Below are 14,857 nucleotides of genomic sequence, written 5' to 3'. Positions count from 1 at the left end.
GAGGGAAAAAAAAGATGTAAAATGAAGGGATAAACAATATTTCATCAGCAGAAGATCTTTCAGGAGGCAGCCAGCTCTGCTTGTCCCTAAAAGCATGACAACTCAGGGAGAGACAGGTAAAGATTTTCCCATCCACAGTGTTTATGTCTTTTTTGGGATATTGGCTATCCTGTCACTGAGTAATGCAATACACAACAGCCCTTTCCCTTGTGACTCCTCCTGTCCAACTGTTCATGATGAAATGGCCTTTAGGGCCAAACCTTTCTTGGGACTTAATTTTGTGAGACTTCTACAATTATTTATACTGGCACAGCTGGAAGATAAGTTGGGGTTTAGATCCACTTAGCACATGTGTAAGGAGTTTATGTTTTTAGCTAAACTTTGCCACTGACTTTTTCCCCTTCCCATGTGAAGGAGGATTTTCTTTTTCTTCATTTTCTCAGTCACAAGCTTTTTTTAAACAGGGTATTTATATTCTTGAGATGCATGAAGAGGTATTAATGCTAACAGAAGGAGAGGGAAAAGGAAAAAAAAAATTAGAAGCCATTTAATAATCTAACAAATGGTTGTGACAAAGACCTTGTTTTCCATACCTGCACTCCTCACCTTTGTCCCTGCCAGCATTAATCACCTCTGCAGCATCTGTGTCCCCAGGCAGTGCACTGCACTCATGCCCTGCGTGCTGCTTCGCTCAGGAGATATTCAGCGTGTATATGGATTAAGGTCAAGGTGGAAAGTAGACCTGCTTCTAGCTCAGTGTTATTTGTCCTTACATGTTGGAGCTTCTCTCTTCATTTAGAGAAGTGCCTTTAGACACCTTTTGCTCCCAATTTTATTGCAGCTTTAGGGATAAAAAGAAGGAATTTCAGCAAGATGTAATACAGGATCTAGCAAATACCTTTTCTTGTTGCAATGTGTCTTCAGTCACTCAGTTCTACACTCTTCCATATTCAATTAAAAAAAAAAACAACTCTACAGCTGCTACCCCATAGAGCTCATTTAAAAAAGAATTCCTTTCAAAAAACCAGAGTGAGGGGGAGATTGCTAAGAAACCATCAAAAAGTTACTAATCAGAGAGTACCAAAATTATCAAAAACCCCCAGGTTCAATATTGGAAACTATTCCCTCCTCATTACCCTCCCCAGTCCTGCAGCAATCCTGCCAGTAAGTCAGCATCAAAAATAAAGTGGATGCAAAATTCAGCACCTGGGGTTTGCCCATTTTAGCAGCACCAGGCCCCCACCCCATGTCCCCAGCTAAGGTTGTGTCACCTTCTGGGACACAACCTGTCCCAGGATTTTGACAGAAAGTTCTCATATGAGGCCAACCTTCACTTCTCTGTGGTGAATGTCCTTCTGGTTTTACAGGCATGTTGCCAAAGACAAGGGGATTAAGCAGACTTATATCTCCTAGATAAAAGGCCACAGATTCCAGGCTCTAGTTCATCTGTTCCCAACACCTCATTCAGCCCAAGTATGAAACTTTATTCTCCTTCTGAAAACTACATCATCACAAACAACTACGTATTATTATTATTTCCAATACATAAAGCAGTTTCCTACCCTCTGGGAGAAGACTCCTCAGACTTCAGCTTAAAAAATACTGAAAAAGACCTTTTGTAAATTCACACTTTCTGAAATTCTAATTTATGTATAATGCTCCAAATCTTGCACGTCTGTCTTTACAAGGAAAAAAACCTGCAAAACACAGAAAATCCTGCAAAACACAGAAAATCACTTCAGCTTCTCCAAATTCCCTCTCTTATATGGTATTCAGTCAGATAAGATCCTCATAATGCTCTCATCAAAAGCATACGTTCCCTTCTTGCAGTACTGTTCTTCATTTAAAACCTCACCGAAGATTTTAATTATTTTAACAAAAAAGCATGGTAATACATGAAGCAGGTGTAGGATCCAATCCACCTTGGTGCTGAACTTGCGCTACAGCACAAACAAAAGAGACTCCTTCATGTAAGCTGCAAACATCAACTGGATTGTGCAGGCACAAAGGAGGCATCTCAAGAGAAATCCACTCTGCCTAATTCTCTGGAGGCCTTCATAGCTACCTACTCACTTCATCAACTAGAGGGGGAATTTATGGACTCAAGTCAGTACCAACACTTCATTAAGTGCCTAAAATACAGGAGCCCAAGTTAGGGAGACCAAATCTCTCCTGATCACTTTTAAACCCCCTCTGGTTTTCTTGCTGGACTGCGAACAGAATTGTCGCCCTTTATTAGAACTTCTCTTGTCAGCCGCAATGTAGACATTCACACGAGAATAAAGTGGGTGGAAATTCAAGTTCCTATTCTTTCCCTTGTTGTGACCTTCCAAATGATGTTTTCTTGCAAAACCACTGGTGACCAAAATGAGGGCACACATCCTGAGTCGCTGCTCATGCTGAAACCAGCCAGTCAGTGCCACAAACATGACTGCATTAAACATGCTCCTCTAATTACACTTTCCAAAGCGCTTGGATTTTTCAGAAAGACAGAATCAAAATGTGCCATATGCGCCACCCTCCTGTTAGAAATGTGATGAAAAAGACAGTGAAAAGGAAAAAAAAAAAAAATCTCTGAATGTTGTTATCGCTGTCCTTCTGGGCCTCCTGAGCCCTCCCTGCTTCCTCCTGCCAACAGCTCAAACCACCTCACAGTGCTGTCAGCAGTGCAGAGGCATCGCCTTCGCTGCACAGGGAAGTGGCAGAAATGCAGGATTTTTCCCTTTGAAGGCTGGTTTCAGTCTTCAGTAAGTGAGGAGACTGCCCCACAGCCACAGGCTGTGGAAGATTCCTGGTTTCTGCACACCTCGAGCACTATAAACAATGGGCTAACACTAAACCCTAAGCTGAGGTGACTTAGATAAGACTGCAGGTATGACTGATAGAATTTTCCAGCAAATTAAACAGTTTTACAGAAATATTTCTGACCAATGCTAGCTCTGAAAAAGATTACATGGAGTCATTCGGCAGTCACACACTTCTAAGCTATTTTCATTAAAGTTTTATTCTGTTTATGAATCAAAATAAATTATCTCCTGCTGCAACTTTACACAGTAATCCATTGTTTTATTTTCTCTAGGGACATCCTGGTCCCTAGGAGCAGGATGAGCAATAAGGACGAAGGAGCCTTAGCTCAGCTAACTACCCCTTCACTGCACATTGTGGAGCTCACAAACACATTACAGACCTGTAAGTGCATTTACCCTGCAAAGCAGAGGGTATTTACCATTCTTACTAGGCCCCTTGCTAGTATTTCTCATTGCTTTTTTGGGCACTGAGATATTTTTCAAAGAAAATATCTACAAAATTTAAAAGGTAAGAGGATTGTGGCAGAGGGAAATGAGAAGAACTGAAAAATGTATGTCTTGTATTGAATGGTGTGAAAGCTGCAAAGTGTCTCCTCACTCTCCTCCACTTGTATCTGCAAGGCAAAGGGAGGAACCTGTGGCAAGCTGCTTCTGTTGCTGAGGTCCAACAAGCCACAGCATCCCCCGAAGGAGAGAAATTCAGGTAAATAAGGTATTACACAGATGCGCATTTATTTTTGAGCAGAACATAAACTGGGTCAGCTCTCCGGTTTCATTGTGACCCACAGTGACACTAAACATGATCAAGCCCAATCATCTGCTTCTGTGCTGTAGCTGGGAGATGCTGATCCTTCCATGTAAACCTAACCCAGCTTCGCCTTCGGCAAATCTTGTATTTATGGTTTAACTGCTTCTGTAAGTAAACATCCCCCTGCCTGCCTGACCCTCCTATTAGGCTTGCCCTGACAGCAAAGCTAAATGCATCCCTTCTATGCTAAAACATATTTTCTTCCTAACTGTATCATCTGAGTCCATTAAGAACAATTTTTTCCCCATCCTGTATGCCACGGCACATAGGCAGACTCCCCTGAATCACTGATTTTTGTTTGTTCAGGTTAGACTTAACGAGTTAACTGTTTTTCCTCTCTCTGGGTGGCTTGCGCTCTCAAAACACTACAGCATTTCTTTACCCTTCTTTGAACCCTCACCATCTAAGATGCAACATCTGCTGTTAGATAGTTAACACATGTATGAGTTCATCCAGGGTTAAACAGGATTGACTGAATTATGGACAGTGAATGTTGTAACAGTGATCTTGACCAATCTATTTTTTAAAGCTTATTTATTGCCATATGAAGACAATTCTTTCTTTCAATTTTGCAGAAATTTGCAGAGCCAGAATAAGTGGTTCCCATATGCAACTTTCCCTCCTTAAAGCATGATTTTGAGACGATTTTTTTGTTTCCCAATAATATCACTGAAAACAATTTTGCTCAATTTGAAGTAGTTGAAACTGTTTGCAAATGTTAAATGCATATTTCCATCTACATAGGAATTTTTGCTTTTATTTCCAGACAAATATTGCCTCAGAACTTTTTGAACCTTGCCTCAGAATTTGTACTTATTTTGAGGTTGGACAACTGGAGATGTTTGGGGTTCCCCATCCTCCCCCCATCAGCCCCCAAGTATTTCACTTAACTGTGAAAGGAAATCAAGTGAATTTTAATTATGGTTAGACAAAAGTGGAACAGTCAAAACTGCATCAAATGGTTTTCTGTCATGGGAACAACTCCTCCAAACTGCATTTGTCTACCAGATATTAACATAATAATTAATTACTTTTGGAGGGAGGGATGGCAGAGATGTATTTACTTGGGATGATATACTCTGAGGAAGCATCTGGTTTAAAATCCTGCCCTGCTTTTGCTCAGTTTTACAGCTCACTTGATCAAGGCTGAAGGAGGTCAGTAACTTGACTAAGGCCAAATTAGGGTTTTGGGTTTTGCCTACCTTCATTCCTTGCTCTGTTATGTGAGGCTGGCTTGTAAGAACTTGAAAAACACCTCAGAAGCTAGTACTTTCAAATATAAGTCCAGAAAAAGAAAGAAATTTAAAATTATGACCCACAAGTATGACATGATGGAGAGAACTTCCCAAAAGCATGGCCAATTACCAACTGGAAAGGGTGCTTACTTTAGGTAAAAGCAGAAGTCAAATACATAAAGCAAAATAACACAACCTTTGGTCAAGCTCTTCACCACCACCTAACTTCTACTCAGCTAATGTCAATGCACTCTAGAGAGACAGTAAATATTTAAAGAAAGATGAAAATAAGGCACAAAAAATGGAGGATTACTCTACAGCTCTCCCAGCAGGACAGAAACAAGCTCCACCAGTCCCAGCCACTGGACTCTAACTCTTACACAAAAAAAAAAATCTTCCTATGTCCATCTCCTACACTGATACTGGTCCCAAGCTGTGCTTGGAAGTAACCCAAAGTAACCCAAGACTTCCAACATAGACTCCATCAATAGAATATATTTGGATCACTTCAAACATGAGAAATCCAGCTTGGAAGATACTCATACAAGGACAAAAAACAAACAAACAAAACAATAAACAAACAAAAACCCCAAACAAACAAAAACCCCCACAAACAAACAAACAAAACCAAACCAACCAACCAACCAACCAAAAAAAACCCAATCCCCCCCCCCCCCCCAAAAAAAAAAAACCCAGGCAAGGCTCAAAATTCAGACCCCTTTTCTTTTCTAAGGGTGACAGAAACAAATTGTTCCATATCACTAATCCTCTGTTTCCTTCTCAGCTCAGATACCTCCACACATTGGAGACACATGAGAAAAAGCAGTGAGCTGATCAGAAATTTGGCAGCTTTCTTCAGTTGTCCAAACTGAGGTGAACATAAATAAATAGGACAAGAGGACAGCAGAGGCCTTTTTTTCTTAAAAGGATGCATGCAAACAATTCATGTGTCCAAGATAAAAGAATGTTCCCAAGAGAAGAAAAACAAAGACACAATGAAGAAGAAATGGAAATAAAAATGCCTTTAGTTTTAATTTTACAAAGTTAAGATTACCCATGAAGCTCAGGAGTATTTTCCACCTGTGAAAAGACATCTCCCCTGTCTTTCACAGCTATCTCTTTCCAAAAGCTGAGCGGGTGCCTAAAATTCCACCGCGATTTCCCGTGCCGTGGAGACAGAAGTGCCTTACCAGGATCATGTGACCGGTGGAGATGTCCATATTGGACTGGGCCGGCTCCTCACACCAGGACGAGGTGCTGCTCCGGGCTGAGGGGCTGGGGATGGGCCCATCGCTGAACTGGGAGGAGACGCTGTTTATTCGGGAAGAGTGCAGGGGCTCCGGGCGATCAGAGGTTTTCACTGCCATGCGCTGGCGGCATAGCTCCTACAGAGAGAGAGGGAGAGGAGGAAACAACCTACAGTTAACAGTAATTACAGGATAGAGTCTACTAAAGACATACGATTTACAATATGTTTCCAGGGCTGGAAGTGTTTTCCCCCTCGCTGCAGTGATTTTTGGGCGGCTGTCTGTTCTGTTAAGCACAGCTACAAAGGGATGCTCAGTGAAATTACTACATGATGACTACCCTAACCTTCCAAAAGTGCAATTAGGACTGCACGCACATCCTCATGTAGATAACCAAAAATCGTATTTTGGAGCTTGACTCCTCTAACAGATGTATTTTTTTTCTTCCCCTAATATCCCCCCACGTTCTGCAAAGCCACTTTTGAACCACACAACCTCCTGAAATTAATGGGGTTGCACGGGAGTAATTGAGAGCACTGCTTGGCCCTGGATATGCAAACTCAGCAAGCTCAAGGCAGCTGAATTGATGTGCTCTCCAGTGTAAGTCCTAGTTGATAGATGCCTCATTTCTCTTCATTAAAATAGCAAACTCGCAACACTTCCTCCCTGATGTGGGGCAGAGAGGATGAAGAATGACATTAACGGAGAATAAAAGCAGAAATCTGTCATTGTATTGTTTAAGCAGCTTTGGCGAAGAAAGAAAATTCAAGCTAACACGCACACTAATGCAAGTCATGTTGAAACACCAAAATAGACAGCACTGGGAATACGTATTTTCAGTTGCTCTCATGCATAGAATTCATGCAAATATAAAGAATTCTGGTTAGGTAATAGCAAATCGTGCTGGTAAAACCAATTCCTGATAGTATAAAATTCTGATTCTAACAGGATGAGCAGACCCACAGTTACACTGTCATCTGTAATGCTGTTAGAATCAGCTGTGGTGGTGAGATCTCAGACACTGTAATAAAATGATTGTTTTTTTTAAACATATGACTATTGTCCATGAGAGGTCCTTGGCTGCCTGTGCCACACAGTGTGACTGGTGAGTCTATAGGATGTGGCCATACTCCACACACGGTGTGGGTACACATTTGTCTCAGATTACTCATTCTGCACAGATGAGTAAAGAGCACAATCTCTTGCCTCAGGCTAACAAAATAATACAAGCTGAAAAATTCATACCATTGGAATGCCATGGCTTCTGTTTTCTTATTCATTGATAATTTAGTTGCAGCCCAAGAGCCATCAGTAGGAGGATCTGAAAACCATTATTTATCAACAGCAATAAAATCTTCTTTTCAGAGAGGAGTTCAAAATATTACTTAAGACTATGTTTGGGGCTTTTTTTAACGTTGCAAACTTTAGGACACTGAAGGGGGATCCTAATCCATGCAGCAGCAAGCATTCAAACAAACTCCCTGATACATCATATTGAGACTCCTCTTGTTACCACATGACAATGATTAAAGGCCCCTTCAAATATTATTTTCTCCCAAAGCTTCTGTCTTATTTGCCATTAGAATCATCAAATTTTACTATCTGATGGTGTTTACTACAGCATGTGTATGTGCTTACATATATATAAATATATGTATGCATATACAAATTAAGAGACACTGAGATGAAACTCGTATAATTTATAAACAGGATGTATTTCACTGTCTATTACAAAAATGCAGTCAACAGAAGCTTGGGAAGCAGAGATTACTACATGGTGTCAGTTTTTGGAATAACTGTAGAGCAGACTGTCCCAAGAGAAACTGCTACCTGACTCCATCACTGCATTTTAGTATATTTATTAATTTTGTCTAGGCCATGAAAGAGTTTTTCTAATTTTTACTAAAGGTAGGGGTTTTCCACACTAGAGTGGTATGTATTCTGTCACTAGGTACCTTTGTTGTTTCCTACTAACCTTAACATGAAAAATATTAGAAAAATAAATTAAATTTCAAAAATACATTAAACTGAGTCGAAGACATTGGTGTTAGGTCAGTTCAACTATTAGTATTAAGCACAAGACTTTTTAATAAGGGAAAATATGTCATTGTATCTCTTATTTTTAAATACAGGAACAAAGAAAAAAACGCTTTTTCTCCTTTTCTCTGGAGGATCACACACTTCATAAGAAAAGATAGCAAGAGTCCACAATGACTATTACTAACCTCAGAATGACCTTGCAGTAGTGTAATTTCAAATCCCTGCTTTTAGCAGATTTTGGGAAAAGTATAACAGAGCGGAAACTTTTTAGACAGAAAAATAAATCTACAGAAAACCAAAAAGCTGCTCATATATTTAGATATCAGCCGTTCCCAGAGAGAACGGTTTATTGGACTAAGCAGAAGTATAATTAGTAAAGGTATAAAAATAAGAGGTCTATCGCATAACTGCTAGAAGGATGTATCTTCTGGCTAGCATGCCATGTGGCGTTGATATGAATTTATTATATTCTAATAGACATCCTGCCACTTGACTCACCCCAACTCTGTGCTAACAATAGCATTTGTACTCAAACAGGATCTTTGTTTTTAAGTTGATCTGTTCCTGCTGTTCATATCCTGCCTCAAGCCATAATCCTCCGCTTTTACAAGTGGTTGCTGTGGAAAGGATTATAGAGCTCTGCTAACAAAAAAGAGATCAAGTGATCTCTAAGAAATTAATGTACCATTTTTACATGAATTATAATGACAAAAGAAACAATATTATAGACAACTGGTTCTGGAATAGATTAACCTCTAACCAAAAAGATCTTTTTGGACATGAAGTATTTAATACGTTACTAAGAAATGTTTTAAAATTAAGTTTAACATGTTCATGGTCCTCATGGAAGAAGGTGAAGTTAAGAATTGTAACAAATTTAAATCTGTTAAAAAAAATGTACCTGATGTCAAATATTAACATATTTCTTTCCTGACATATATAGAACCAAACCAATTATTCCCAGGACTGCTGTAACTGTCAAACACCTCAAACAAAGCAACCACGTCACTGCACTCTGCCGTTAAAAACGTTTAATATAAACAGGAAGGTCAAATCATAGCTGAAGCAAAAAACCCACGAAGTTTCTTGATTGGAGTTTTAAATCTCCATGACAATGGGTTTTCCCCTGCCTGTACACGGAAGTTTTTGGTTTGAATTTATTTCCAGATCAGTCTGACAGCCCTTGATAGCTCTTCCTTCCTCCTCTCCCAGCCAGCCCAGCCCTGGCCCCATCCCCAAACACTCATCAGCCACCTCAGGATAGCTACAGCTTCTGCTTCTCCAAAGCCACCTCTCTGTTAGCCCAACCATTCCAGCTCTCACTTGGGTTTCTAGCACGGATAACATGTTCAACACTGCCACATACAAGAGCTTTGATGCATGGGGTGTTTTGGGGAGCCACACGTGTACCACCAGGACACACGGACAAAGGACGTCCAGCACAAAGTGAGGGAATGTCTTTATGTGGAATTTGGCCTTGAGATGGATCATCAATGTTCCCTTCCTAAGAAAGGCATTGGGAATAGTGGGGTCTCAGAGTGTGGGGTGTTTCACACCATCCCATGGCACTTACTGAGCTGGCATGTCTTCCCAAATGCCCAAAGCCCTAGACGGTTCAGACCCTCATAAATACAATACCTGTTACCTGGGCATTTCTCTGCATGGTCAGGTATGCTCTGCCTTCCTCTCCAAAATCTTTACTCTCACAAGCATTTTGCAAATCAGCCATTTACCAAAGCACAACTAGAATTCAAACCTGACTAAAATGTCAAAGCTTCACACTGTGAGAATGATATGAAGTGCATTTCTGTATTGTCTCAGCCATTAAAAATATTTTCTAAGAATGAATTCAATTTACTGCTGCATTTCTATATTTAGCAGAGTGGCTGAGGCTATTTCTGCCATGCTGCGACTCAGTAATGGCTAGCTATTGTTTGTGTATAGTTTGAGATCCATTCTTCATTTAAAAACATCATTTACACCTAAAAACACAACCATAATGCATACAGTGAAAGATGAAGAAACGATCCTCCTGACCTTCAGGCTATGATCTAATGGATGGGTTGGACATAAACATTTATTTAAAAGGTAATTTGAAGTTTATGACATTATTTCCCACCACATGGGAATTGCTATCATACTGAGGCACTTACTCTGTTTTTTATTTCCCAGCATTTATTATCAAACTTATATGGTGGTCACATGCAGTATATAATGGAGAAGTAATATTGCTGCATGACAAAAACTGCCATAACCAAGATAAATATTCTGTAAATAATGTTGAGTTAAATGAGTTTGAAGTACTGCACTATCATCATCTGCAGTGAGCTTTTTATTTGACACACAATTGATAACCTTAAACAAACCATAAACAGTATTCTTGGAAACCCCCCCAATCCTCTTCATAATGAGGTTCTAAAATGTCCCTAATACTTGGCTGTCCACACAGAGACTGGGAGAAGCACGAAGTGCAACTATTTCCTCAGGTAGAACAAATAGATTTTTGAATTCATACACTCCACTAGTGAATGAACCACTCTGCAGCATAAGTGTAGCTTATCCACATGGAAAGAAGGGTATTAAGAGACTTGCTGCACCTCCTGGACAAAACCGGGAGCCAGTCTTGCCACCATGATTTGTTAAGTGGGTTTCTGAACCTGAAGAGGTAGGAAACTGTCCTCTCAAGGAGGCAGCAAGTCTGCTCAGAAACGGAGCCCCCAGATACCTGTCCAGGCTGGTTTGGAGATGTGACTTGTTACCAGCAGAAGTGTTAGGCCACGTCACCAGCCAGTGACAGGAGCTGCATCTTCTGCCACGTGGCTTTGTGATGCACAGCAGCCATTGGTGTCACAGAAGGGCAAGACAGCAAAAGAGAAATCCGAGAAACTTTCATCTGTCATCTACTGGAAAATACACTTAAGGAAAGTGGAAAATCCATTAAAGCCATGCAGTTTACTGAAACTTTTGGTTTTAGAGAGAAATATATGTATATGCCCTGGTAAACATTATGAGTATAGGCAACTGTAGAACTAAAGCCAGATGTAACTGAGGCTAATGGGTAATACTGAATCTTTCCCCTTGCTTTATTTGGAAAAATGGAATTTGAGAACCTCAGGGTGACACAGTACAGGCAGGAGAGCTGACTGGAGCATCCCAGTTAAGACATGGCCAATGCTCACCTCAGCTTTGCAGTCACTAAAGACGAGCCATTCCACCTCAACTCTGCCTCCAGAGAGGATGTTGCAAAAACTTAATGAAAATCCTCTAAGCAACACTTTCAGGTATTCCAAGTCCAGCCAGTGACCACGGCACATGAATCATTCTATTCTAGTTGCTACCAGGTGTATGATAAATGTTCAGTCCAAAGCAAACGAAAATAGCTTTGTATCTAAAACCCGGCTCTTCTTCCCCAGCCACTGTCAGCCCAGATCTGACTAACAGGAGATCTGGGATCTGAGGGAAATGTCAACTTTCCAGTTTATTTAGAAAAATAAATATAATTTCCTAACTATATATTAATGAAAATCATCTATTTTGTAACTGATCCCAAAATTTGCATAAAATCAAAAATTAAGTCTAGGAAATAGGACTATAATTTCCATGCTTTAAAGAATATTTTTTGTTTAGCAAATTAAAAAGGAAATCACTCGAGTTAGCCCAAAAACAAGTGTGGCACAATTATTCTAGAATTAGCAAAATATAAGAGAGAATAAAGCTTTCCATGGATAATTATTAGGAAAATGTAGAGACACTAAACAAAGAAATTACTGTTTATTAAAAGTGATAGCTGAGTGTACATCAAGCCCTTCCAACCTGACCTGCCTAATATTCTATCAATCAAGAAACAAATCTGCTTAAACAGGCATGATCACAAGAACACTGTGTTAATTTTATATGTGAAACAACATATTTCGCTGAAATTTTAAATTAAAATGCTGACACTTAATTCTAAATGATTCAAGGCTACACCTTTTAATAAAATGTATGATGAAGATTAAGAATATATGTAATCTATATGCTAGGTATGGAGGAATAAGACCTTTAAAATGCCTTTTTTTCCCCCTGAGTTTTAATACATTTAATTTAACAGTAGTCTCATTCTCCTTTTCAGGAGGTATTATTCACAGGATGAGCTGGGGTCTGCATGCACAGCCTGGATTTCACTGTTCTGAAATGGATAAAGTCATAAGACAATGAGATTTAAAAAAGAAAAAATAAGGTCTTTTTTTTAAAACAAATGAATCTAGGACTATAAACACCATTATTCTCTAACTAAATTTGCTTAGTTTTACTACAGGGCGAAGCTAAAGTCATTTGGCTGCCTTTGTTTTGCCTTTGCATACTTGATAAGCTTGCAGGTGTTATAAATTTAACTTTAACTTATTTACTGTATTTGTAGCTTTGGGGATAATTACAGCTTTATTACCATTTATTTTAGAGTTATTGAAACATACTTTCAAGCTTTAGCTTAATTTTAGCATACTTTCTGTCCAGGAATAAAAGAGCTGTTCACATATGTGGAATATTTGCATATATATTTTCTATCCCTGTCAGAAACAGCAACAATATCTGATATCTGTGTCCCTTCAGAAAAGGGATAAAGAAATATATTGGAAAAATGTTTGAGAGTAATACTTTGAAAGACACAGCATCAAACATTCACATATCATTGCACATCCATACTCTGGACAATTCATTTTTATCTAGACTTGTATGTGATGAAAAAAAAGAAAGAAAAAAAGAAGAAAGTAAAATATATTTCTTTGATTGTCAATGCAGCCTTCATGTGCCCAGTTCAGTTCACTGTCTGCCCTCTTGTACCACACTCTGTATATGTGAAAATAACCCTGAACCTTGGGACAGGGTGTGGGGGGGTTGCTTTGCTTGATTTTTAAATGATCTCAAACCTAGGGTTGCTGTTTCTTTTTGAGAGCATCACAGCCAAATACAGGCTTGAGAATCGTTCTCCTGACAATACCTCAATTTTGACTGTGGCCTGTGAAACTTAAAATTTCAGTTATTTTAGCACTGTGTGTGTTTCCTGGTGATGACTCACGTAATTTCGATTCCCTTTTCCTCATGTATACAAAGAAAGTCGAGGCCATGAAGAAAGGGAAAGGCAAAGAAAACATGGCTAACTTTAAATGGAAAATTACTTTTCCTGGTTTTTTTTTAAATTTCTTTAATTTCTTTGCTTTATTCCCTCTCTTTCAAGTCAAACATTTGCACAGTCTTATCCTACCAAATCAAATGAAAAGCCATCATGGTCTTACACACACCTCCAGGTGTCCAGCTGACATGAAAATTTCTTGCTTGCACAGAACCAAAGGTGATGTATATGCAATACAGCTTGAGAAAATATTTTTACTTTCATTCTTTCAGCAACCACTTATCAATGATGAAGTAATCTGAATAGTCCAGAAGCTCCTGAAGGAGGCAGATATCTCCTACATGATTAACATTGCCAAGGAAGACATGACAGCATAGGTCTAATGATATTTCTCTGAAATAATGATAATGTTGCCCTGCAATCCACGCCAGGAAAGCACAAGTATCTTTGGAGATAATACTGTTTTCCAGAGGGTCAGTGAAAAATGAAGACCATGTTTAGGTCACTTGGCTGGGTAACGTTTTCCTATACAAAAACACAAACCACCACTGACTGGGACTGCAGAAGTGTGACAGTTTAGAGCCTTTATTTCTAAAAAGTTTTGTGAAACAGATGCTGGACTAAACAGGACTGCAGCACCCTGGTCTTCACCAACAGGAGATACACAAAGAAAGGTCATGATTCTTTAGACTGATTTGAAAGAGTGTCTTCCCTGCAAGATGACATCATGGTGGCTTTCCTACGAATTTAAAGGGACAGCCTGGGTGACTCCAAGGAAATTAGTGTCTGTTTCAAATAGGATATATCCACAAACTGTGTACCTGAAGTCACCTGAGATCTACTGGTGTAAAAGCACACTATTTTTTTTTTTTTCTCAGGCAGTTCCTGACAATGTCAGACTTCCACTGGCCTTGCAGTTCAGATAACTGCAGTTCTGGAAGTGGTGGTTCATCAGATTGACCTACCTGCCACAAAAAAAAAGTGGTTGCAACCAGTGCTGGTTTCTTAACTGCATTTCCCACATTTCAGCTGTGCCTGCGTGTAATGTTTACAGGTATATGAGCACAGGGCAAGTATGAAGCTGGAAGAGGAAAGATTTCTTAAACAAGTAACCAAAGAGACAAAAGAAGAACACGGAACATGAACTTCACCTTTGCCATGTTTCGTTCATCTTAACTAACTCTAAAACATGCTCATGAGGGCACAGCTGCTCCTTAATATGAACTGGCACAGAAAATTCACCTCTAGCACAGCAAGAGCCACACAGCACAGTATGGGTTACAAATAAACCATAGCAACAATTGAATTAACTTGAAAGGCCATGCAGAACCACGTATAAATGCATCATGTATTTTGACTTTGTCTAACCCACCCAAAGCCCGACCAGCTTCCAGCAGATGCCAGCGCTCTTAAAGATAACTGCCACAAATGTTTCCTTTTTCACTCCCAGCGTTTATAGTTGCCTGGGGCCCAAAGCAGGCGAAAAATGCAGTCCCAAGACAGCTGTAGTTTCTCAGGAAAGCTATACATTAAGGCTGTGTAGTCCACTGTTTTATTGCCCTGCAGGACTGAAAACGGGAGATCATTTCTGCTAGAAATAAGAATTCCCA

The 14,857-nt window shown here is 39.6% G+C and overlaps 1 protein-coding gene across 1 annotated transcript in view; it reads right to left on the bottom strand.

Annotated features, from left to right (window-relative positions):
• PTPRN2 (protein tyrosine phosphatase receptor type N2) overlaps nucleotides 1-14,857 on the bottom strand; it is a 634,832-nt gene that overhangs the window by 79,304 nt on the left and 540,671 nt on the right. Inside the window, exon 14 of the mRNA XM_066200727.1 lies at nucleotides 6,041-6,235. Within this exon, the coding sequence (XP_066056824.1) occupies nucleotides 6,041-6,235 (195 nt within the window). The remainder of the gene's footprint in view (nucleotides 1-6,040; nucleotides 6,236-14,857) is intronic.

This window comes from Chamaea fasciata, unplaced genomic scaffold (assembly GCF_029207755.1).
Source record: "Chamaea fasciata isolate MVZ Bird 193981 ecotype frontalis unplaced genomic scaffold, bChaFas1.0.hap1 SCAF_1, whole genome shotgun sequence".
Lineage (NCBI taxonomy): Eukaryota > Metazoa > Chordata > Aves > Passeriformes > Sylviidae > Chamaea > Chamaea fasciata.
Note: the sequence above shows the minus strand (reverse complement) of the source record. Positions and strands in the feature narration are given on the sequence as shown.